The sequence below is a fragment of the Bufo bufo genome, chromosome 4, assembly GCF_905171765.1.
Source record: "Bufo bufo chromosome 4, aBufBuf1.1, whole genome shotgun sequence".
NCBI classification, from domain to species: Eukaryota; Metazoa; Chordata; class Amphibia; order Anura; family Bufonidae; genus Bufo; species Bufo bufo.
The window spans coordinates 619,675,288-619,702,128 of NC_053392.1; the positions used below are offsets into that span (position 1 = coordinate 619,675,288).

The 26,841-nt window shown below is 41.7% G+C and overlaps 2 protein-coding genes across 2 annotated transcripts in view; one reads left to right on the plus strand and one right to left on the minus strand.

Moving 5' to 3' along the window:
* The window catches only part of LOC120999677 (gastrula zinc finger protein XlCGF57.1-like), a 354,101-nt gene extending 346,670 nt beyond the window's left edge, over nt 1-7,431 (plus strand). Inside the window, exons 6-7 of the mRNA XM_040430692.1 lie at nt 5,429-5,486; nt 6,208-7,431. Of these exons, the coding sequence (XP_040286626.1) occupies nt 5,429-5,486; nt 6,208-7,418 (1,269 nt within the window). The 3' untranslated portion in view covers nt 7,419-7,431. The remainder of the gene's footprint in view (nt 1-5,428; nt 5,487-6,207) is intronic.
* A 555-nt stretch (nt 7,432-7,986) lies between these two features.
* LOC120999383 (oocyte zinc finger protein XlCOF8.4-like) overlaps nt 7,987-26,841 on the minus strand; it is an 81,096-nt gene continuing 62,241 nt past the window's right edge. Inside the window, exons 7-8 of the mRNA XM_040430252.1 lie at nt 24,538-24,798; nt 7,987-8,039 (exon numbers count right to left, since the gene is read on the minus strand). Coding sequence (XP_040286186.1) covers nt 7,987-8,039; nt 24,538-24,798 — 314 coding nt within the window. The remainder of the gene's footprint in view (nt 8,040-24,537; nt 24,799-26,841) is intronic.

A 26,841-nucleotide genomic window follows, 5' to 3' on the forward strand; every position in this document is an offset into this window, starting at 1 on the left:
TGCCGTCTCGCTCACCACCACCGGGAGGCCCTCCTAGACCAATGCTAATGAGGATTCTACACTTTCAAGATAGAGATGCCATTCTCCGCAAGGCAAGGGAACACCAGAATCTATTCATAGATGGACAAAGTCTCCATTTTTCTGGACTTCTCAGCGGAGGTGCAGAGACGGCGTGCACGATTCCTGGACGTCAAGAAACGACTACGCTCACAAAATATCCAATACTCACTGCTTTATCGCTCTAAGCTCCGGATAATGTTTAAAGGAAAGACCCATTTTTTCGAATCCCCCGGAGGAAGCCAGCCATTGGGTTGAACAAATGGAATCCCTGTCGTCTTAAAAATGGGACTTTTCCTGAGACACCATGGAAGACTATGGGGACAGGCGGATAAGTATAATGTTTAATGCTTGTTATGAGCCTGCTCTTACATGATCACTACCGTGTCCTGGAGTAGCAATCTGGTGCTATACAACAACACTGACTTTAGTATTCATACCTGTGTTATTGTTACTTGTCTTGTTGACATGTCAAGAGTTAAACATGCCATTATGCCACGTGATGCCCTCTTTTATTGCTGCCCGGATCTCTCTATCATAGAGATCTGGTCCGTAAATGCGGATGTGTTACCGCTTCCTATGTTGCGGGTTACAGGAACTTTTCCTTTGCCTCAGGTCCAGCTTGGGGACCACCAAAAGTTTGTTGACATGGATAGTGACAGGCCCCCAGGTGCCAATCGTGATGGTGGGTGACTTTAACAAATATCTGAACCCTTCTTTGGATAAGTTCCCGCAGCCTAACGACCTAACACATACGGGGGAAACCTCATTGGCAAAATTACTCAGAGAGCTGGACCTGCATGACCTGTTAGAGAATTAGATTCCCTCAGGAACGGCAGTACTCCTGCTTCTCTGCGTCCCATAATTCTTTGTCCAGAATAGATTTACCCATTGGATCCCTGGAAGTTTTGCCATATACCTCTGTTATTAAATATTTACTGCAATGCCTCTCGGATCATTCTCCTGTACATATAGAATTGAGATTTGAAAAAGACAGGGGGCGCTGCGGTTCAACGCTCTGGAAACTTAACCCTTTTTGGATACACTTGTTAGATAAGGAAGATCACCTGACAGAATATATAAGGGAATTCTTTAATTTTAACATAGGGTAAGCACCCATTCGGACAGTATGGGACGCCATGAAAGCATATGTGAGAGGTCTTTATATACAGAAAATTAACAGACGTAAAATTAAAACTAGGGAACTCACTAAAGCTATACAACAGGAAGTAATAAGGATCGAACAAGCATATATAAGTATACCCTCTCAGCAGTCTGAGGCAGTATGGAGAGAAGCGCAATCCAAACTCACTGATCATTTGTTACATATAGCGGACAATAAACGGTTCTTCACCAAACAAAAATACTTTGAGGCAGGGGAGAGTACAGGTAATCTGCTAGCTAGCTAGGGTGGTCCGGTCACAAGAATAGCAGCAATTAGAACATCTGATGGAGAACTTTCCGTGGAAAGTTCAGTAATCCTTGATACGTTTCATAACTTTTATAAGGAATTATATTCTTCTAAATTGTTCATGGCAAGAGATGATATTAAAAAATATCTTAGCCAAATATCTATCCCTAAATTATCCCTAGAATCGGCCGCGTATCTGGATGAACCCATTACATTGGAGGAACTTGAAATTGCTTTAAGCTCTCTCCCTAATGAAAAGGCCCCAGGGTCGGATGGATTACCGGGCGAATTCTTTAAACAATACTGAGACTGTCTCTTCCCACACCTTTTGGAGACCTTTAATGATGCGCTACGAATCGGAAAGCTACCTGCATCTATGAGAGAGTCGATAGTGGTAGTTATCCCAAAGCCCAATAAGGACCCATTTAGACCTGACTCATACAGACCTATTTCTCTCCTACCTAATGATGTGAAATTGTTAGCTAAGGTACTGGCCAATTGACTTAATAAGGTAATTACTCCTTTAATACATAGGGATCAGGCTGGATTTATGCCGGATAGGAGCACGGCCAATAATCTCTGTCGACTGTTTTTGAATCTCCAGAGATCGATAAATACTGAGGGATGCCGCGCAATAATATCCTTAGATGCTGCCAAGGCTTTTGTCGGCGTAGAATGGGAATACCTGTGGGAAGTCTTGGAATCAATGGGATTTGGGCCGGGTTTTATCTCATTGGTCAAATTACTGTATAATTCCCCGTTAGCAAGGATTAGAGCGAATGCACTACTTTCCAAATACTTTCCTTTACATAGAGGTACACGGCAAGGCCGTCCCTTGTCCCCCCTGCTATTTGCGATAGCAATTGAGCCACTAGCCTGTCTTCTACGCAACTCTCCACATTGGAGGGGATTTCCAATAGGCACCCGGGAAGAAAGAGTCTCGTTATATGCAGATGATCTATTGTTATATGTAGGAGACCTGCAGAAGTCCATAGATCCAATAATGGAGATTTTTGATTTTGGGACATTTTCTGGGCTAAAAATAAACTGGTACAAGTCCACAATTCTGCCATTAGATCCCACACCACCACAATTGGATCTCACCCGTATACCCCTGCAACTAACCACTCAATTCAAATATTTAGGTGTAACACCAGTACCAGCCGAATACATAAAACTGAATCTAGAGCCACTAATTGCTAAATTTCTAGTCAAAACTAATGTTTGGTGTAAGCTGCCCCTTACAGTAATTGGCCGCAGTAATCTAATTAAAATGATATTCATGCCACAGCTACTATATTTATTACATAACTCGATGGTATGAGTCCCACAGAGGATATTTTACAAAATTCAAGGGATTTTTAGATCACTGATATGGAAAAAAAGCAACCGAGAATTCGCATAGAGAAACTCCAAAAAAATAAGGAAAAAGGCGGCTTGTCCCTCCCGAACCCATGGTCCTACTTTATAGCTGCACAACTGCAGCATGTTAGGGGATGGATTAGAACAGGTGAATTAGATTCTTCGGCTGAGATAGCAGATCATAGTATGAAACAGAAAGCACCTATTGCTTCGGTTGAAGTGAGCGGGCAGCAACTTTTAGGTAGAAAACTTTCCACAATCTCCCTTATAACCAAAGTTTGGTAGAAATTTAAGGAACTGGCAAATCTAACAGGTTTTAGCGAGATTACACCATTATGGCGAAACCCCCAATTACCTGAGATGTTCAGACTAGAAGGCTTTTCCCCATGGGAGGAGAGGGGCATACTATTTTTGGGTCAAATTCAATCTCAAGGATTGTTCAAATCTTTTACCCAGCTCCAGGAAGAGTTTGGCCTACCCAAAAGCTGCATTTTTTCAATTCCTCCAATTAAGACATGCATGTCAAACACAATTTCCGAAGGGTATGGTGGTTGTCACCTCCCCTCCTGTGATGAAACGGCTTCTGGAGGGCAGGTCCACCAAAGGACTGATATCACGATTATATAAATTTATACTTGATGCCAATGCCTCCTTGGTGGTAAAAGGAAAGTGGGAAGAGGATATAGGGACAATATCTCAAGAACAATGGTCTGACGTTCTGGCTTTGACAACTAGTCTTACACTGAATGAATCTCAGAGATTGTCTCAGCTATATCTAATACACAGAGTGTATAGAACCCCAAAATTTCTATTCAAAATAGGCGCACGACCAGACTCCTCATGCCCCCGCTGTGGAGAAATAGAAGCAACACTGCTTTATATGGTTTGGAATTGACAAAAATTGGAGAAATTCTGGGAAGATATACGTGAAATCATAACCGTTACGACTCAGATAAGATTGCCTAATGACCCAAGAATCTGTGTATTGGGTATTCTGAACTCTACAGAAATAGACGATAAACTGTCTCTGTGCATTCATAGAATGCTGTTCCAGGCAAGGGTTCTAATTGCTAAATACTGGATACGAGGAACCCACCTAACAAACAGGAATATATAAATAGGCTGAATAAAGTTTTACGCCTTGAAAGAGGGCTCTATGTCAAGAGAAAATGCCCTAACAAATTCCTGTCGATATGGAGGGGTTGGGTGGGGACCGGGAGTTTGGCTTTTGCGGCTCTATCGAGAGATTGCATACGTGGGCAATTCTCTCTATTGGGCCAGTTATCTTAGCACACGCTGTCGAATGAGGTATGTCGACTGGTCACTCTAATTTCAATTATCACTGTAATGGCCTTCCTGAGATATAACTAATGGTGAAATTAAAGTAATGCAGCTGTCTCTCTGTTGGATCAAGGAAGGGGGGGAGGTTGGTTGGTTGTTATGTTATATAATTATATAACATTAACTTTGCAATGTCCTGTACTCTTATAACAACAAGTATCTGTCTTTATATCCTATATTACGCTGCTTTCATGATAATATGACGACAGACTCATAATATTGATAAGATTTTGATGTATGGACTGACAAGATCTTTGTTATTGTATAAAAATCTTTATTTTGTTAATACCTTTATTGATAATCAATAAAAAACTATTTTGATTAAAAAAAAAAGAAAATAAGAAATCACCGCTTCCATTAAGTCCTAGCAGCAGCACAATAATCGGGAATTACCAAGAAGTATCCCCATAGGAGGGTCCTATTGTAAAACGGAATTCAGGACAGAACGCCTGAAGGCATTCGGGCTGACTACCTATAGTAGTTAAATAATGTACAGAGCTAGGTAAAAAAGAGCCCAGCACACCAATATCTCCTTGTCCACACAGGACAGAAATAAAAGCAATGGGGGAGATTTACCAAAACTGGTGTAAAGGAAAACTGGTTTAGTTGCCCCTAGGAACCAATCAGATTCCACTTTTCATTTTGCAAAGGAGCTCTGAAAAATGAAAGGTGGAATCTAATTGGTTGTTATGGGCAACTAAAGCAGTTTTCCTTTACACCAGTTTAATAAATCTCCCCCAATGGGCATTGGAATCAGCAGGCTTCATTGAGGAGGGAACAAGGTTTAGAATTATAAATAATTAATTGATATTCCTTAAAAGTTCCAAATGTCCCACTAGTACACAAGGGCAGAAATACCCCATTTTTTTGCTGCTGGTAGGAAGTAAAGAAATCAATTTTAGGACATTAAGATCTATAGTCATCAAGACTGTGTAAAGGCCATCTTTAAAGCCAGGTCTATGAAACCAGCAAAGAACACCATGTACAGTACAATATAACTTGGTCATATAAAGTTTTTGGTGCAATAGATAGGAGCAGTCTTACCAGTTTCAGTCAGGAACATGACTGAAACCTTTCTGTTGATGTGTAAAGTACTTGGCTGAATGTTGATAATGTCTGATCTTCACTTGAGGAGATCCTTCTCCTTTAGGGAAGATTAATTTATGTCTTTTCAGGGTTTTTGACCTTCACTTGTATATAAGATCATCTAGGTTTTGTTTTTCTTCTTATCATGTCTTTAATGTTGGATCCTTGCAGGAAAGTTCTGGTGGAACGACGAGTGAACTTGAAAAACCTACATCAGTGTCTGTGAAGAGTAAGAGCCTTTCATAAATCTTCTATGACTGTAAATATCTTCATTAATGGTAAAAACTGATAGGAAGTTCAGAGAAACCTCTTCTTCATTATTAAATGAACAATTAATATTAATATTTCATTTAGTGCCATAGTATTCCATCTTCTTCCCTTGCATCGGTACAGTGGGACATAATATGGTCAGATACAAACACAAAAAAGGCAGGAGCCTCCATATTCACTTAATACCATTCTTTTTCCCAATAGATGCAATTAAAAAGGTAAAAAAAAATTATAAAAATCACATATATAATTAAGTATAGTGGAGGAGTTTAAACCGTGATCAACTTATCTTGGTCCACTCAATCTAATACCGCTACCCCCACCCCCTTGTTTGCTAGTTTAAAAGAGTTCTCCAGGAATTATTTTAAATGGCCGCCAGCAACCTGACCTAGAATGTGAACAGGACTGGCCGCCACCACTTGCAGAGCTGCCTGGGGGAGAAGATGGTTGAGGTGGGGCTCACTACACACTCAGCTCTGCAAGTGCTGACAGCCAGTCCTCACATTGCTGAAGGCCATTTTAAATCATTCTTACTGAACTCCTTTAACCATGATTTTATCTCCTCTAGCTCATATAATGTCTCTCTGCTATGATAAAATTTCCCAGAATGCATTTTTGGCCATTATTGTTTTTTACAAGTTATTATTAGTTTGTTTGTATTATTTTGTTTCATTTTCCAGGTGAAGACGGGATGAGCGACTCTAATGGACATCTCCATTTATCTTCCTATCATGAAGTAGATGATGATAACACCACACAAGCTCAGCCCTCAGTCCTTCACAGTGAAGATCTATCCACCGACACCGCTGGTCACAAGAAGCCTTTGTCTAATCAATCACTGGTCTGCAAAACAAGAACTGGACATAGACGAGGGAAAATATTTTCACGTGGAAAATATTTTAAAAAGAAGTCCAGTCCTTCTTTGCATGAGAGAAGTCACAGAGATAAAAGGTCATTTTCGTGTTCGGAATGTGGAAAAAGTTTTAGTGACAAATCAAACCTTAATGTGCATCTAAGAATTCACACAGGGGAGAGGCCGTTTGCATGTTCAGAATGTGGGAAGTGTTTTAGACAAAAATCAGCTCTTGTCAAACATCAAAGAACTCACACGGGGGAGGAACCGTTTTTATGTCCTGAATGTGGAAAATGTTTCAGACACAAATCTAATCTTGTGAGGCATCTAAGAATTCACACCAAGGAAAAGCCTTTTACATGCTCAGAATGTGGGAAATGTTTTATCATTAAAGCAAGTTTTATTCATCATCTGAAGACACACACTGACAAGAAACCATTTTCCTGTTCAGTATGTGGGAAATGTTGTACCAAGAAATCAAATCTTATGGATCACCTAAGAAGCCACACAGGGGAGAAGCCATTTTCATGTTCAGTATGTGGAAAATGTTTTAGCCAGAAATCAAATCTTGAGAAGCATCGAAGAATTCACACAGGGGAGAAACCATTTTCATGTTCAGAATGTGGGAAATGTTTTGGGCAAAAATCAGCTCTTATTAAACACCAGAGAATTCACGCAGAGGGGAAGCCATTTTTATGTCCTGAATGTGGGGAGGATTTTAAACATAAATCAAGTCTTAAGGAACATCTAAGAAGTCACATAGGGGAGTTGTCGTTTTCATGTTCAGAATGTGGGAAATGTTTTACTCAGAAATCGAATCTTATGGTGCATTTAAGAATTCACACAGGGGAGAAGCCGTTTTCATGTTCGGAATGTGGGAAAGGTTTCAGACACAAGTCAAGTTTTAATGATCATCTGAAAACACACGCTGAGAAGAAGCCATTTTTATGTTCAGAATGTGGGAAATGTTTTTGCTGGAAATCAGGTCTTCGTAGACATCAGAGAACTCACTCGGAGGAGAAACAATTTTCATATTAGTGTTTATAAAATGTGACAGGACTAGGGTTAAGCGAACCCGAACTTTGCGAGTTCGGGGACCCGAACCCGGACTTTTTCACTGAAGTTCGGTGTTCGGTTGATTTTATTATTTTACGTTATAACATGGTTATAACAACAAATCATAGCATTCTTAAGATAGAATGCTAAATAAAATGGCCATTGAGGGGTTAAAAATAATTTAAAAAAACTTACCTCATCCACTTGATCGCGTAGCCGGTATCCTCTTCTTTCTTCAGGACCTGCAAAAGAATCTGCGAGGACGTCACTGCGCTTACCACGTGGTGAGCGCGGTGATGTCATTGCAGGTCCTGAAGAAAGAAGAGGATACCGGCTGCGCTATCAAGTTGATGACGTAAGTTTTTTTAAATTATTTTTAACCCCTCAATGGCCATTTTATTTAGCATTCTATCTTAAGAATGCTATGATTTGCCGTTATAATGGAAAATAAAAAAGTGAAGTTCGGGTCCCTTTGACTGTAATGGGGTCTGGGTTCGGTGTTCGGGCCCCAAACCCGAACTTTGACCTGAAGTTTGGGCGAACCCGAACTTCACCGGGTTCGCTCATCGGAGCCTCTTATGATCTCATGATTCCATGCTGAAGCTAAAAATGAACATTTACTGTCTGTTAACATGTCAAAATATATAAAGTCCATGGTGTCCAATATTGGAGGTGGAAAAGTCTTACTGTACCACTAATCTCCAACTCAAGTATGGGTTTTATTTCATTTACTCGTAAAAAAAAAATCTGAATGAGACAACACTCTTTAACATTATGTTAAAATTTTAATGCACTTATGAGTTCAACAATGTGGATCAAAGATAATGCTACCAAAAACTGAAAATGCTGAGGCATTTTCTTATCTACATTTCACATAACCACTGATACAGTAAATCACTTCCAGTTGTGACCCCGCGAGATGTGAGTGTCAAATATTACTGCCATGATGACTTCTTTAGCAACCACAAACGGACATACTGGGAAGGTTTAGAGCAGGTGATTTCAGGTCCTACTACAGCATCTCTACTGGCTGCATTTCCTATAGCCCAGATGCAATGGGTCATATATGGTCCAAAAATGTCTTATATTTATTGTGAATTAGGCTAAGTCTACATTCACACGAACGGGAGAAACGGCTGTCAGGTGGCCATTTTCAGAACCAATAAAAGTCTATGGGGATATTCACATGACCAGATGGATCCCATTGAAAAAAATGGGCTTGTTTTTAACGGCCGTTTAGACAGGAGTGCATCCGTCTTACGACCATTATAAACGGGTGTTAAAGTAAAATTATTTTTTTTTAAATCCAGGGAACAGAACCTGGCGCTCCCCTCGTCGTGACGTTACATCATGTGATGTCACCACGCTTTGCGTGTCAGATCCTGCTGCCTCTAGTAAGGAGTGAATGTCCCTGCTTATGCAAGTGGATGAGGAATTTTATTTTAACCCCTGAATGTGTACCTGTTTTTAATGGTCATTAGAGGGGTGCACTCCTGTCTAAATGGGTCCATTGATTTCAGTGGAGTCTGTGTGGTTGTGAAAACAGCCAAAAAGTCCTATATCTAAATGGCTGCAAAAACGACCATGTGAAAATAGACTTTAATTGCCACTGAAATAGCTGTCTAGTGGGCGTTTTTCACTGCCATGTGAATGAGACTTAAGTCTATGAAATAAGCTATTGAAACGTATTTTTCTTCAGTGTCTTTCTTATCGCGGAGTGAAACTGATTGGAAACTGGCTGCTAAATAAAACATGTTCCGTATATGTTGTGTACAGACCAGTAAGACACCATGACACTCTAGGTGGGCTGGTACATACTAATGCATAGCTAAGGAGGCAAGGCCAAAATGGGTGAGCAGAAGACAGTCAACCCCTTAAATGGGTATTCCCATCTCAGACAATGGGGGGGCATATCACTAGGATATGCCCCTATTGTCTAATAGGTGTGGGTCTCAGAGGTGGGACCCGCACCTATCACTAAAACAAAGCCTAACAAGAGGCCGGCAAAGTGGTTGGGTCCGGCCACCACCAAGCCTTCCTATTGGCACACTCGGCTATTTTTGGAATCCCCATAGAAATGAGTGGGAGCACACCGCACTTGCGTGGCCACCGCTCCCATTTATTTCTATGGGGCCGCTCAGCTATTTTCAGCGGCTGCATAAAAATGAATGGAGGGCTGTCCCTCTGGGACTTTGCCAGCTCCGTTTACGAGATAGGTGTGGGACCCGTACCTATCAGATAATGGGGACATATCCTAGCATCAATAGTTCCGTTAGGAGTCTCCGACACAGATTTGGATAAAAATACTGGACAAAATAGTGCAGGATGTGATGGAAGTCCGCAAGTCTTTTTTATTTATTTATTTATTTATTATATATAGCGTTTAATGTGCGTTATAAATGACATACTACCTTTTTTCTGCCAGTCAATGTGATTATGGAGATATTTATATTGTCTTATTATGTTTTCTTACTTTTGCACAGTAAAAAAGGTTAAAAAAAAAGTTTTTGTGCCAGTTCATTCAAAGAATAAGCCTAAGATGGCAGTTTTTGGGGGTTCATTTTGTTAACCCACAATCCCCCAAGATGTGATAACAGGGATCCTTGGGAACCCCAAAAAGATGCTACAGTTGCTATTAACTGTGGTGTCTAGGGGGTTAAAATGCTGGGATCACAGTTTGGGCTTGTTCACACTAATGTTTTTTGCGTTCCGTGCTGTTCTTGCTGCAATCTCCTGCAGGTTATTTGACAGTAAACACAGGATATTAATCAGCTCTGGCATACCCACTTCTCCAACCCCAGCGCTCTCCTGCCCTACAGGTGGGAGCCCTTCTTCTGCCATCTGCTTTTCCTCCTTTCCTCCTTTTCCACATCATCTAATATCATCAATAACATCCAGCTCCTCCTCTCTCTGCATCTTGCTGACTTTTCTAGGACATGGAGATGTTGAAGGATGATTTGGAAGAAGTAAAGGCAGCCATTTTAGGAAACCGTGCTTCGTTACTACGAAGTGCGAGGAAATTCGGATTCGTTGCGAATCAAAGTTTTCCTAAACTTTGACCGAATTACGCTTCAAATGCTTAGCTTCACTCAACACTAGTAAAAATCTCTGCTCCAGAAGCCTGTCAAAGAGGCGTAGCCTGGGAGAACGGAGCCAATCAGTAAGATCAGTGTAATTAAAGGGAACCTGTCAACTAAAAAACGCCTCCAAAACCACCAGCATTACCTTAAAGTAGCCAGCAGTATGTTCCTAAAGATCCTTTTCTTCCTCCGGCCAGATGCACCAAAATCTTGAAAAATGAACTTTAATCCCCTGCACGCGCTATGTAACAGCAGAGTTTGAAGTCAAGGGGCAATGGCCTTCTCGAGTCAGGATAACCACACACCCCCTTTCCCTGCCCCTTCACCTCTGATTGACAGCCGCGCACGTGAACATCTGACGCACACTCACATCTGACGCACACTCGCACTCAGCCGGCTTTGCTGAACAGCCGAAAGCTATCGACTGTCAATCAAAAGTGAAGGGGGCGTGGTTATCTTGACTTGAAGCGAGGAGGCCACTGAACCCTTGACTTCAAACTCTGCTGTTACATAGCGCGTGCAGGGGATTAAAGTTTGTTTTTCAAGATTTTGGTGCATCTGACCAGAGGAAGAAAAGGATCTTTAGGAAGGGACTGCTGGCTGCTTTAAGGTAATGCTGTTGGTTTGGGAGGCGTTTTTTTGGTGACAGGTTCCCTTTAAATCCTGCTGTGGGATTGCTCTATGTCAGTTGCTGTAATTTTGAGCCCGGTTCCTGTTTGTGAAAGTTTGCTTTGTGCATTGTATAAATGTCACATGTTTTTGACCTGGCTCATTTATCCGGACCACTGCCCAGCCTTTTGTCACTGTGCTGTTTGTCTCTCCTGGTTTTGGCTCAGCTTGTCTCTGTTGTGGATTTTGGTTTCTCATTCATTTCTTCACCCCTGGAGACATTAGGAACCACCCATTTTGGGCCTTTCTAGGGTCAACAAGATCATGAGATTGGAGGACCTCCTCATCTAGAAGTACAGCTATCTCTAACAATTAGTATAATTAACAGGCCTTACAATTTACTACAGAATACTACACCTTCTTGGAGTAAGCCGTGTATCTGGGAGAGTGGTGGTCCCTTACTGCACCCACTTTTCATATTCTCCTCCTTCCTACCTTTTTTTTCTTCCTTCTCTTTCTCTCAGCTCTCTCTTTAGCGACTTCTCAGCCACTTTGGCTCTTCCTCTGTTTTATGTTGCCCCCAGACTGAGGATAGCTTATAAAAATATATTGCTTAGAGGCCCTGGAACAGTTATCTGGTGGTTCACTCACCTAGATAAGTCTACTTTTCTAATAGATGGTCTTTTTGGGTTCATGTATGTTGTGCAACAACATACACTCACCTAAAGAATTATTGGGAACACCTGTTCTATTTCTTATTAATGCAATTATCTAGTCAACCAATCACATGGCAGTTGCTTCAATGCATTTAGGGGGGTGGTCCTGGTCAAGACAATCTCCTGAACTCCAAACTGAATGTCAGAATGGGAAAGAAAGGTGATTTAAGCAATTTTGAGCGTGGCATGGCTGTTGGTGCCAGACGGGCCGGTCTGAATATTTCACAATCTGCTCAGTTACTGGGATTTTCACGCACAACCATTTCTAGGGTTTACAAAGAATGGTGTGAAAAGGGAAAAACATCCAGTATGCGGCAGTCCTGTGGGCAAAAATGCCTTGTGGATGCTAGAGGTCAGAGGAGAATGGGCCGACTGATTCAAGCTGATAGAAGAGCAACGTTGACTGAAATAACCACTCATTACAACCGAGGTATGCAGCAAAGCATTTGTGAAGCCACAACACGCACAACCTTGAGGCGGATGGGCTACAACAGCAGAAGACCCCACCGGGTACCACTCATCTCCACTACAAATAGGAAAAAGAGGCTACAATTTGCACGAGCTCACCAAAATTGGACTGTTGAAGACTGGAAAAATGTTGCCTGGTCTGATGAGTCTCGATTTCTGTTGAGACATTCAAATGGTCCGAATTTGGCGTAAACAGAATGAGGACATGTATCCATCCTCTGATGGCTACTTCCAGCAGGATAATGCACCATGTCACAAAGCTCGAATCATTTCAAATTGGTTTCTTGAACATGACAATGAGTTCACTGTACTAAAATGGCCCCCACAGTCACCAGATCTCAGCCCAATAGAGCATCTTTGGGATGTGGTGGAACAGGAGCTTCGTGCCCTGGGTGTGCATCCCTCAAATCTCCATCAACTGCAAGATGCTATCCTATCAATATGGGCCAACATTTCTAAAGAATGCTATGAGCACCTTGTTGAATCAATGCCACGTAGAATTAAGGCAGTTCTGAAGGCAAAAGGGGGTCCAACACCGTATTAGTATGGTGTTCCTAATAATTCTTTAGGTGAGTGTATATGTTGCACTGTTCTGGTGACTGCTTGTTTAATAAAGATTTTTTATTTTTGCAATAAAAAGTTGATTTAAACACTAAACCATCTTCTTATGACAGATTCCATTTATCATCTTCATAGGATTGTTTACAGAGTTGCTTGACTGGTCTTCTACAACTGCTTTTGTCATTTAGGATGTGTTTCGGATTGTTTGCCCCAAGTGTTTTACCCCTGTCATATTAGGTAAGTTATTTGTTGTCTACAAAGTCACAAGATATGTTATGGCCTACTAAATAAAGCTTGTCTGACCACCCACTGGAGATTAATGGGACATCTGTCACTACTGGACTTTACCTGGATGTACTATAATGATGTGATCCTATCTTAACAATCCTTGCCAGATTGCTAAACAAATTTTTCCAATTTTGTTGAAATTCACACTTTGCTCCACCAAAACCCTGTGCAAAGAAGGTGTGGGTCTTTCAGAACTCTGTGGAACTTTCCTCATTTGGACCTACTTGGCTGGTCAGTCTTGATCTGTAATATATCTGGCTTGCGACCCACTACATGACCTTGATACCACTGTATGTGGTCAAGACTAACAACTGAAGGGTCTTTCCTAAAGCTGATGCCACCTGACTTGACTTGCCCTACGTTCATTGTAATAAACACCCTCTGCCTCTCTCCACCTGTTCTCAAACATACTGCAATTTCACAACAGTTTTAGGGTCCATTCAAACGTCCGTAGGTGTGTGGACACCGGCAATGTGCGTTCCGCATTTCGCGGACCGCACATCACCGGCACTATAATAGAAAATGCCTTTTCTTGTCCACAGTTGCGGACAAGAATAGGACATGTTCTATTTTTTTGGGGAACGGAATTGCGGATCCGGAAATGAGGACAGCACATAGTGTGTTGTCCGCATTCGCTCCGGTCCCATTGAAAATGAATTAGGGTCCGCACCCGTTCCGCAAAATTGCGGACGTGCAAGTTGCGGACGTGTGAATGGACCCTATAGGAAACGTCGATTTTTTATATCTTATTGAAAGAACCTAAACATAAGATATATTTTACATTTATCTTGAAACATAAATATTGTGGAATGATGCTTCTAATATTGTATCAAAATATCTCATATGAAAAGAACAGATTGATAATTGTGGAGGAAAACTCAATATTGAAAGCTTCTTAACAACCGGCATCAGTTTCCACAAGTACAAGTGGTCCCTCAAGTAACAATATTAATTGGTTCCAGGATGACCATTGTATGTAGAAACCATTGTAACTTGAGTAATCCATTCCAAAGCCCCAAAATGTCATCCAAGATAAGAGAAAATGAAGATTTAAGAAAAATAAGCAGATAACTAAGACAGATAAAACAAGTCTTTACATATAAGTCAGGAATAGCCAAAAACTAGCAACTAATACAACTAGTTTACCAGAGAAGTGGCCGTTGATTGGTTGGATGTCTAAGACATTGTATGTAAAGACCATTGTATGCTGAAAATATTGTATCATGAAGCCATTGTATATTGAGGGATCACTGTTCTTTCTTACATATGATCTGTTCTGTAAATTGGATATGAGGGATTTTACAAACGAATTAGTCAGTTTTTAAGGGCTAGAATTTAAACACAGTTGATACAAATTCAATTAGCTCACCTCCATCCACTATGTTGGTACACGACTGGCTCCCAATTGATATATGGAAAATAGAAGTTTGTTCAGCGCTCAGATAAAATCCATCATACTTTATTTACAATAGTCTTGAAACATATTAGAATTTAAAAACCAAAATTTGGAATTTTCAGAAGGATTAATAGTGTTACGCTGCCCAATAACCAATAGAAGATAACACATTTATCTGTGCTTGTTTGCACCTGCCTGACTACACAAGCCAATTCATACTGAATGTGGGAGGAACGATTGCTGCCACAGTCATTCCTGACTGAGGCTGCAGCCATGCACTGTTCAGAGCAGCGCTTCAGAGCGCCGCTCACTCACATCATATAAGGGGTTAATTATAGTGCGTCCGACGGCACGGCGGGGCGCAGGCGCAGAAGATTGGGCATGAACGATGCCCGGAGGATTGAATTGCGCAGGCGCAGGATCGGGACTGGGGAGAGTTCTAGCCCCGCCCAGCGAAGTGAATAATGATGAGCTGGGCGGGGCTACAAACGGCGTTTGGGAAGGCTGGCTGGGCGCATTTTCACATGAAACGCCGCCCCTTGGGCAGATTGCTGACCGCAGAAGCAGGTTATAAAACTTTATATTTCGCTCTTTATAAGGTGGACAGGGGGGATAGTTATATGCTTTTAAAAGACTCTATAAGACCTGTAATGTGATATATCTAACTATATATGCTGATTTGGCCTGTCAGTGTCCCTTTAAGTTATGGAGTCCTTGAAATGAACAGTAGTAACACTTGTGGCCTGACACAAACAGAAACCCTAACAAACTAACTACAGGCTTAGTCTCAGTCTCTAGGCGCCAACACGGTGATGAGGTGTGTGCACGATCTTACCGACCTGGGTATGCTTTGCATCCGCTGGTGACTCTCAACAGAACAAATGTCTCTCCAACAAGCATTCCTTACCGCAGTGTGTGTTGCTTTGTTCCTCTGCTCTCATCAGCGTTCCTGGCAGAAATCCTTCTTACTCTGGACAGAATCAGGATCTTGGACATGATCAGCTTCACTTAGCTGCAGCTCTGGTCACTGAGGGAGGCTCTCACACCTGGATGCCGTCAGATTCTCTGCTCACACAGTTCCTTAGTTTCACCTCCCTCTAAAAAGGCTGCTCTCCCCTTCTCTCCCCTCCAGACTCTGTGTAAACCCCACCTCTCTCATGAATATGGAGATATATGTGCAGTCTGTAGCTGTGTTTAGGAAACAGCGGCATCTTGTGGCCAAACAGCAGAATATCAGTCCAGAACATTTAATTTAATTACACAAAACAGTGTTCAGACAAGGAGAGCTGTTTCCCCATCTCACAGCAGCACATCTCTGATTAAACAGGAAGATGTGCTGCAGTTAATCGGGTATTTTTCATCCTGATGAAAGGTGTCAGTCAGATGACGAATGTTTGCTCGTTTATCTGCTGTTCGATTATATGAGCTGATTTTCGTGTAATAGGGCCTTTAGGCACATTATTAGTACATACTTCTAGAATGTGTCCATTTAATGGCAGGAGCTTGTAATTCTGTTAATGAATGTCCATGTCAAGCCAAATACATTGAGGACATTTACAGCCCCTTAATCTTTTAAAACACTTAAGAAGGCCAAGGTATTCAAGGAACATGAACCATATCTGGAGCCATGCTGGAAGTATTCATAGAGTGAACACAATGATCAATTTAATTCCTGTCTGGGGAATTAGGGGGCCATGATAGTACTTGGAAGTCTTGGTCATGCTCCTCCAATCAATGGCAGACATTTCTAGCCGTGTGACATGTTGCATTGTCTTGCTCAAAGATCCCATCCACCCCAGACAAGACAATAGAAATGTATTTGCGTACAGCGTACATGATCTGCAACGATGGATTCATACCCAAATCGATGGAGAATGGCTTCCACATGGATGAGTGGGCCCAAAGAATGCCATGAAAGCCTTCTCCAGACCATAATGCTGCCACCACCAGCTTGTGTTTTTCCACCAATGATTGCAGGGTGTTTGTTCCTGATGTTTCTCGCACAACATGCTAACATCCATCTGTTCAATGAAGCAGAAAGCGTGACTCATCAGAGAAGACAACCCTTTGCCAGTCAGCGGAGGGCCAATTCCGATACATAAGTAAAAAATTAAAGCCTTTTCTGCTGATGCAACTTTTTTTTAGCAAAGGTGCAGTGACCATCTGTCTGCTTTGGAGTCTCATACGCAGTACAGTTAGCTGAACTGTTGTTTTAGACACTAGTCTGGTAGACCCCTGGTTCATTTTGGTGGTGAGATGCTCCACTATAGCATGTCAATCTGCCCTCCTGCACCTTCCTAGCTGAGTTTCACCTACCACATCCAAGGCGCATGGTGCTCCGCAGTTTCCATGTTGCTTATTCGCAATGGTTCTATTCAATTCACGATACACTTTTACCACAGCAGCAAGATAACAGTTCACAAACTCCACCCTTGGCCTGAAAGCCAGTGATTCCTTTTTGCAACTTTGATAAATCTCCTTCTTACCCATGATAGCAATTAGAGATTTATGTGCAGACAGCCTATCACACACCTTATATACCCACCAAGCTCACCACACACGACTTCCTTCATCAGCTACTCGCTGTCGACGTCAAATGTAGGAAGTGGTCATAATAATGGGACTCGACAGTTTAAATGAAAACTTCAGACTGAGACAACACTCTTGGACCCAATATTAAAAGATAAATACACTGATAGCAGAGTTCTGCTCATCTTCATCTCTCTAGATGAAAGATTATATAATTCTACCAAAATCTGAGAATTTTGAGACAATACATTTCTTTGATCATGTCTCCACCTCCTGTACAAGTTGTTGTAATCCTAACTACATGTCGTAGTTTTAGATAAACAAGCAAAATGACCCAGGGATGGGTAAGGGGCAGTGCCCAACCAATGCAACCACAGGGGAGACACCAAAAGTGTAACTCGGTACGAGCTCCCGAGTGAAACAGCAGAAACAAAGAGAAAAAGAGCTCATAGTACCAAAAATATATAAATTTTATTAGAACATGATTAAAAATAACAGAAATAAAGAGAGTTAATACATATGGTGCCGTTAAGCATGATAATGAGAGCGGAGAACAAAAAAGAGCGCCACCCCGGGAGGAAAAACACACGGATAGTTGAATGGAATAATAGAATATAGCATGGGAAAAGAAAGTGCTGGGTACAATGCCCAACCCATGTAATGAATAAATGATGGAACCATTAGGTGCCAGGTGAAGCAGGGTCAACACATGCACCCCCAATGGCATGAAAAATGCACAAGTGAAGATGGAAGCATGTTGCATAAAAAGACCAAGTGTGGATAAACAACAAGATCATATAGCCAGAGGGGGGCAGCAGGAGACCGAAGCTCACCTGAACAAACCATGGCGCTACCCCAACGCACGTTTCGGCGTGCCTTCGTCAGGGGGTAGCGCCATCACTGTGAATCAGGTATAAATGATCTCTCTCAGCCAATGAAAATAGATGCTTACTCGTCCCCAGGTGCGTATGTTGGAGAGGCGCGCGAAAAATCCAGGCCGACCGCATCCAACCGCTCCACGGCCGGCGTCCCGCCGGCACGCCCACACCATGTGACCAGTCACATGATCGGGCGGCACCGACGTGAGGACGCACGGGCGTGAGGCGTCGGAGGCGGCACCCGGATGACGCGCGCACGCATCGCAGAAGGGGAGGAGAATCAGGAAACCAGCGGATAACCATAGAAGAATAATCATTCATAAAAAAGGAAACAAGCTACCTCTCAATTCGGAAACAATAACCATAACATGTTAATGTATCGATGCGGCATGCCTGACTTTATGACAATATACATGTGATTGGACAATTCAGAACATAATATACATAAAGTTGGACAACAGATACAAATACAAAAAAGTGCATTTATATATATGTATACATATTGCACATAAAAATACATGCATAGACATAGCTAGAGAACAACAAACATAATCATAGTAGAGTGTAATATGAAAAGTGAGAGACAGTGATGTGATATGAATAAATAATTAATAACATGTTACAAAAAGTGGGGAAAAGGGAAAATTATACATATAGTATAAATGCATATGAGAAGTGGTGTGAACGGGAGAATATTAGAATCCATGATTGGTGGCTAAAAATTGAGAAAAATACATGATATATGAAGAATAAAAATAATAAGTGACAATGGTATACATGATGGTAAGACTAGAAAAAATAATGGAGTGGAAAAAATGAAAATGAGCAAATAAAGAATTATATACACTCACCTAAAGAATTATTAGGAACACCTGTTCTATTTCTCATTAATGCAATTATCTAGTCAACCAATCACATGGCAGTTGCTTCAATGCATTTAGGGGGGTGGTCCTGGTCAAGACAATCTCCTGAACTCCAAACTGAATGTCAGAATGGGAAAGAAAGGTGATTTAAGCAATTTTGAGCTTGGCATGGTTGTTGGTGCCAGACGGGCCGGTCTGAGTATTTCACAATCTGCTCAGTTACTGGGATTTTCACGCACAACCATTTCTAGGGTTTACAAAGAATGGTGTGAAAAGGGAAAAACATCCAGTATGCGGCAGTCCTGTGGGCAAAAATGCCTTGTGGATGCTAGAGGTCAGAGGAGAATGGGCCGACTGATTCAAGCTGATAGAAGAGCAACGTTGACTGAAATAACCACTCGTTACAACCGAGGTATGCAGCAAAGCATTTTTGAAGCCACAACACGCACAACCTTGAGGCGGATGGGCTACAACAGCAGAAGACCCCACCGGGTACAACTCATCTCCACTACAAATAGGAAAAAGAGGCTACAATTTGCACGAGCTCACCAAAATTGGACTGTTGAAGACTGGAAAAATGTTGCCTGGTCTGATGAGTCTCGATTTCTGTTGAGACATTCAAATGGTAGAGTCCGAATTTGGCGTAAACAGAATGAGAACATGTATCCATCCTCTGATGGCTACTTCCAGCAGGATAATGCACCATGTCACAAAGCTCGAATCATTTCAAATTGGTTTCTTGAACATGACAATGAGTTCACTGTACTAAAATGGCCCCCACAGTCACCAGATCTCAACCCAATAGAGCATCTTTGGGATGTGGTGGAACGGGAGCTTCGTGCCCTGGATGTGCATCCCTCAAATCTCTATCAACTGCAAGATGCTATCCTATCAATATGGGCCAACATTTCTAAAGAATGCTATCAGCACCTTGTGGAATCAATGCCACGTAGAATTAAGGCAGTTCTGAAGGCAAAAGGGGGTCCAACACCGTATTAGTATGGGGGCACTAATAATTCTTTAGGTGAGTGTATATATATATGAATGAAAATAAATATGATAATATATAATAATGGAGAAATTCATGAAATATATATATACAAAATTAAATATATAAAACCGAATTGAAGAGACATTGTATTGTTAGAATGACAAATGAATAGTAGAAGCCAATACGATTATATACCGGTATATAGGAAAAGCCAATTACATACCAGTATAATAGTACCCGATATATGTATAACGGCACAAAAAATATATTGATGAAGCACACCATGAAAAAAATGGGTGTGGGAATATGAATGTCGTGTGGGAAAATGAATGGGTGTGGGAAAATGGGTGTCGTAGTTTTATTCCGGCCGCCTCTCGGCATGTTTGCAGTGCTGCCGCCGGAACTCCGTCCCGGCCCCATTATAGTCAATGGGGCCGGAGTGGTAGTCCGGGGGCACACATGCACTAGTGGCAGCACGGATCCGACAGGCTGTTCACTCGCACATTTTTCTGCACTTATTATCGCATCTTAGGTCATGCTCTCTTTCCACTAAGCCATACCCTTTTGCCAGGTGAGTAAAAAAAAAAAAAGTGTCTAAAACAATGTGGTTCAAAGCATGTAGGCCAGCTGTTTGGCACAAATTGCACCAGCATTTTGAATAGTAAATCTCCCCCATTGACTTCTCTGTTAGAGTTTTCCAACCATTTTACAGAAGGGGGGGGGGTAGATAATAGGTCACTTCACGTATTGTGAATTGTGAATCTGAGGACGCTGGTATCTGTAGTGCCCTGGAGCCGGGGTACTGTGTAGCATGGACATTTGCCCCTGTTTCCCCAATGCAAAGTCATCAACTCCTTACTTTTTCACTTGAAAGGGTTAACTGTTTAATACTGTTTAACTGCATTTTATATGTATGTTGTGATATATCCTGTTATTTGCACTGTATTTACATGGCTTTGTGGAAAGGGCTAATGAATACTGAGAGACTTTTGGGGACTTTGAATGAGAAACTGGTAATTTTCCACAGCTACCATGAGGTTTAAGAAAGAGCATGTTTTGGATGGAAAAAGCCAGACTTGTTCACCACCAAAACCAGACAGATTGAGCTTTTAAATGTTTGGTTTTAGCTCTGTTTTTATGTCTGAAAACTTGTTTGTGTCTGGAAAAACTGCTGTGTCATTGTCATTGAGTGTCATTGAAGCTCTAATGTAAGTCTATGACAGACAGGAGTGGTAACTTTGTAATTGTTTGTGCTGAGCTTCTCCACTCCACCCCTCCCACTAGAAGGTTCCAGTCTATCTAGAAATGGTATATAAGGAGAGCAATCAGAGCCCCTAGTTTTCTGCAGTTAGGGAACAGTGCTTGGAAGAGGAGACTCTGCCAGACTACTGAGTGAACAGAAGAAGACACTGAGAAGGGGATACTCTGCCACAGACCCTGGATCACCAGCCTTTGACCAGGGTACCAGCCTTCTGAAGAGAGAGAGGGACAGCTAGCTTAGTCCTTTCCTCAGCATCAAACCCTTCTTTTGCCAGGGAGAAGACTGGAGAAGCCAGCCCTATACCTCGCCTGTATTGTTTTTCACCTGGGTTCGTCCAGTAAAGAAGCACCCTGGTTTACTGCAGACCCTGACTCTCTGGACGTATTTCCCATTGGGGTGCACAATGCCTTGCCATCCCTTCCAGAGATCAGCAAAACGTGGTGACACCTCAACAATGTCCGGGGGACCCAGAGTAGAGTTTGGGCCACCCCAAACCCTGCCCCTGTAATGTATTTTTCAGCTGTCTGTGTATTACTACCATTTTTATTAAGAATAAGGAGTGCACTTATATGTAGGGATGGATATGGAGTCCCTCATAGGGTCTTTACTATATACAATATTTTGACTTTGTTGTTTTGCTGGGGCTATAATAAAGATTGTCATATTTTATATCCTTGGGATGTAAGGCTGTTTAATATAGCACTTCTGTTCTATTCCATACTCTGATTGGATTCATGAGCTACTAGTATCCTAGTCTAATATTTCCAATGTGCTCCCCTCCTTTGTTTATATTGATAATCTGATTGCCTTTTGGACTGGATATGTTTCTCTATCATCTGATCTGACCTGACCTGTGCCTGTTACTCTGATCTGTTTGTCTGCCTATGCTCCGTCTTGTGCTTGTTGCCTGAATTCTAACTCTGTGCCACCAGCCCTGTCCTGGGACTGTTTCTCTGACTCATATGTACTCTGCCTGCCTGACCTCTGCCTGGTTCTATGTGTTTTGCTCAATCTTTCAGTTCCTCGTATGGTGTCTAAGACACCCATGGGTAAGCAGCCAGCCAAAATGGTTAGCACAGTGGTGTGGCACACTGAGCATGAGTGCTTGGCCTGTGTTCTGGGGACTCAGAGCTCCCCTTTATCCAAACAAATAACTGTCCCTTCTCTGACTCGGAGCTCCCCCTTATTCAAACAAATAACTGTCCCTTCTCTCCCTCTCCATCTTCCCCCACATCCAAAACCAGACCACCGCCATAAACTTCTTAGTCCCTGACCCAGAGTTGACAACGATCACTGGCCTCCACGACACTTTATATAAACATGCCTGTATAGTGGACAGCTTCAGAGGGGTTTATTACTTTATGATAGGGGCACGCTTCCAGAGGGTGGGGGCAAGCTGCTCTCCATGCCTCGCTGTCAGTGGGAGAACCCAAAAATCTTACTCCGGTCATAACTCGAAAATACAATTCAATAGAGACTATTGAGGTATGCAATTTTAACGACCAGGAGGTGACAGTGCCACACATACCAAAATCAAACCACTTATGTTAAATCCTGGCTCAGGAAATCAGTTCTTCTGATTGGGGTCACGTGGACACCCCGTGTTTGGTACCCCTGTGACCCCAATACTGAGAGCTGAAAAATGAGCCCACAATTATCAGGCGGGCATTCTCCTGTGTAGAGTTATGGGCAGAAATCCATTTTAGACCAGATTTCAGCATGACTGACCGGTCATAAAAGTCACAGCCAACCCATATGTCGCTCCCTAAAGGTGGGTTTACAGACTGCCTGGACCAATTCTTATAAATTGGACAGAGCAGATCGTACAGTGTTCCCCATTTTGAGGCCAATCTGATTGAATGAGGATCCGTGTCTTTCTGTCTTGCCTCAGGACCTGATTGCTGCAAGTCTCTGTGTGAGTAAAGTAGGCGTCAGTTTTATGTCATCCTTTTTATTTTAATAACTGTTCTGTGTATATTTGTATGCTTCTGTTTTTACATCTTTAAATTTTTATTAAAACCAATTATTTAACCTAGCACGGGCAATATTTTTTAAGGCAATTAGAGTTTCTAATTTTCAGCTACCTGTTTGCTTTAAAATGCAAATCTCAGAAGTTTATTAGTTAGAAGGAACCGGCAACAATTTGATCTCCCGTGCAATCTGGTAGATTGTAGGAAGCAAGGTGATCAAATTCCATAGTGTGTGTAGTGTCAGTACTTGTCCCGATTGATTGCTGGTACCTGATCCCGGTCTGATCAGGTACTGCGACCTGAGGAATCGGGCAAGATCCTGACAAGTGGTTCCACAACAATTGTCTGTAAATATTTATTACGATTAATACATGAAAATGGCTTCCTAGGATAAACACATGACACATTCCCTTTAACAAGAACTGATTTTGAAAATAAACTTGAAAATGTTTTCTCTTCTGTGTGAATTCTAAGATATTCTACAAGATTTGTGACTAAAACTTTTTCTACATTCAGAATATGCAAATGAGTTATCCTTTGAACTGATTTCTGACCAAAACATTTCCCACATTCTGAACATAAAAATAGTTTCTCGCCGTGTGAGTTCTTAGATGTTCCACAAGATGTGATTTGTGACTAAAACATTTTCTACATTAAGCGCATGAAATGACTTCTCCCCCGTATGAGTTCTCTGATGTTTAACAAGACTACTTTTCTTACCAAAACATTTACCACATTCTGAACATGAGAATGGCTTCTCTCCTGTGTGAGTTCTCTGATGCTCCATAAGACTAGATTTCTGAATAAAACATTTCCCACATTCAGAACATGAAAACGGCTTCTCTCCTGTGTGAATTCTTTGATGTTCCACAAGATTTGATTTCTGACTAAAGCACTTTCCACATTCTGAGCATAAAAATGGTTTATCTCCTCTGTGAATTCTTTGATGTTCCACAAGATTTGATTTCTGACTAAAGCACTTCCCACATTCAGGACATGAAAATGGCTTCTCCCCTCTGTGAATTCTGAGATGTTTAACAAGAACGGATTTCTGGCCAAAACATTTCCCACATTCTGAACATGAAAATGGCTTCTCCCCTGTGTGAGTTCTCTGATGTTGCACAAGATAAGATTTGTGACTAAAACATTTCCTACATTCAGGACATGAAACTAACTTCTCCCCTCTGTGAGTTCTCTGATGTTTAACAAGAGCCGATTTCTTGCCAAAACACTTCCCACATTCTAAACATGAAAACGGCTTCTCTCCTGTGTGAGTTCTTAGATGTTCCATAAGATATGACTTCTGAGCAAAACGCTTCCCACATTCTGGGCATGAAAATGGCTTTTCTCCTGTGTGAGTTCTCTGATGTTTAGCAAGAACTGATTTCTGGGCAAAACATTTCCCACATTCTGAACAGGAATATGGCTTCTCTCCTGTGTGAACTCTTAGATGTTCCACAAGATTAGATTTTTTGCTAAAACACTTCCCACATTCTGAGCATGAAAATGGCCTTTCATTACTGTGAATTGTTTGATTGAAAGAAAGATTGCAGTTCTTTTGAAATGATTTCTCAAATGGAAATATTGTCCCTTGTGATGATGGTTTCTTGTGACCAGCAGTATCAGTGGATAGATCTCCGCTGAGCAGGTATGAAGGTACATTGAAAGTTATTGAATTAGCTTGTGCATAATTGTCATTTCCTATTTCACTATATAAAAGATGTCCATGGGAGTCTCTTATCCAGTCTTTACCTAGAATGAAAACATTTTTTACTTTCCAAAATAAAATAATTTTCTTTAATAAAGGAACACTTACATCAATTTTTTAATCACATATTAAAATTCTTTTGTTTAACCAAATCTAGGCAGATTTTTATTTTGATATATATATTTTTTAAGTCACTCCACGTATTCTACTTTCTGTTCTGGCTGTTTAACTTCCTCTATGTTTGGAATTTTAGCAGAGCAGACAGTGTCGCCTAACTTTCTCAGTCAGACCATTACTCTGACCAGAGGTGAAAGAGGGGTGAGTGGCTGTGGATGAAATTGAAGCATCACTCTAATCAATGCAATGCTCTTTGGTATCTTTATCTAGGCCTCAATAGAATGTCATGCTGTTATCCAGTTTCTTTACCTACTATTATCACGAGTATTACCCTACTGAAAACATCTTCCCCTCACAGCCACAGAAAACTGACCATGGATTACCCATCTATACAGGAGTTTTATCTCTCTGTGCTGTGCTACAGAAGGACAAGATTACCGTATTTTTCGCTTTATAAGACGCAAAAGGGGGCAAAATGGCAGTGCGTCTTATAAAGCGAATGCTGCCATTTTTACTTTGCTGACACTGATACATCGCCGGCCGCTATGCTGCACAGGAGAGGAGGGGCTGGAGGCCGGCAACTCGCGGTGGGGCCCGATACAGTCACTGTAATGGTGAATGACACTGTTAGGGAGATCTGTGGATGACACTATTATGGGGGGATCTGTGGATGACACTGTTATGGGGGGGATCTGTGGATGACACATATATAGCATCTTATGCTATATATGTGTCATCCACAGATCCCCCCCATAAGTGTCCCTATGTAAATAGTGACCCCAATACACCGAGCCCTGCACAGCAATCTTCATATGTAAAGTGTAGTCATGTAATTCTAATTAAAGTAGCGCAATCCTCTGCAGTAGCACTTACTATCAAACTACCATAGGCAGGCCGGCAGCGTAACATCACTCCCTCCCTCACGCGCCTGCTCCTCCTGCTTCATTAATAAAGTGGGAGGAGCAGGCACGTGACGGAGTGAGTGATGTTACGCTGCCGGCCTGCCTGCTACAGTAGTTTTATAGTAAGTACTACTGCAGAGGATTGTGCTACTTTAATTAGGATTACATGACTACACTTTACATATGAAGATTGCTGTGCGGGGCCCGGTGTATTGGGGTCACTATTTACATAGGGACACTTATGGGGGGATCTGTGGATGACACATATATAGCATAAGATGCTATATATGTGTCATCCACAGATCCCCCCCATAATAGTGTCATCCACAGATCTCCCTAACAGTGTCTTTCACAGACCCCCCATAACAGTGCGTCATCCACAAATGCCCCCATACCAGTGCGTCATCCACAGATGCCCTCATAACAGTGCGTCATCCACAAATGCCCCCATAACAGTGCGTCATCCACAGATCCCCCATAATAGTGTCATCCACAGACCACCATTAGTTCAAAACCCACCAAAAGTACACCTTTTGGTTCAAAATATTTTTTTCTTATTTTCCTCCTCAAAAAACCTAGGTGCGTCTTATCATCAGGTGCGTCTTATAAAGCGGAAAATACGGTAAGTAGGTAATCGTCAATGACATAGTAATGCAGAAATGAAAAACCGCCAAAAATTCTAAAAAAATAATAATTTCTTTGTATATTTAGTTTTAAAACGGAACCTTTTCTGACTGAAGTGTCCCTTTTGTGAGACAACAGCAACAAGCAAGCCAAGTAAATAAGACAAGTAAGAAATTAAGGTAATGTAGACTTTCAGTTAGGCTACTTTCACATCTGCATTTGTGAATCCGGCAGACTGTTCCGGCAGAGCAACACCCTGCAGGATTTTACCATATCCAGCATAGCTGGATACTGTCCACTGACTATAATGGGATCTGTGCAGTTTCCGGCACGAGTGCTGGGTTTCGTAAGGACAAAAACCGGTGTATGCATGTTCTTTGTCTGGCCAAAACCTGGCACTAATGCCAGAAACTGGCCAGACGCCTGCCGGACCCCACTGACTGA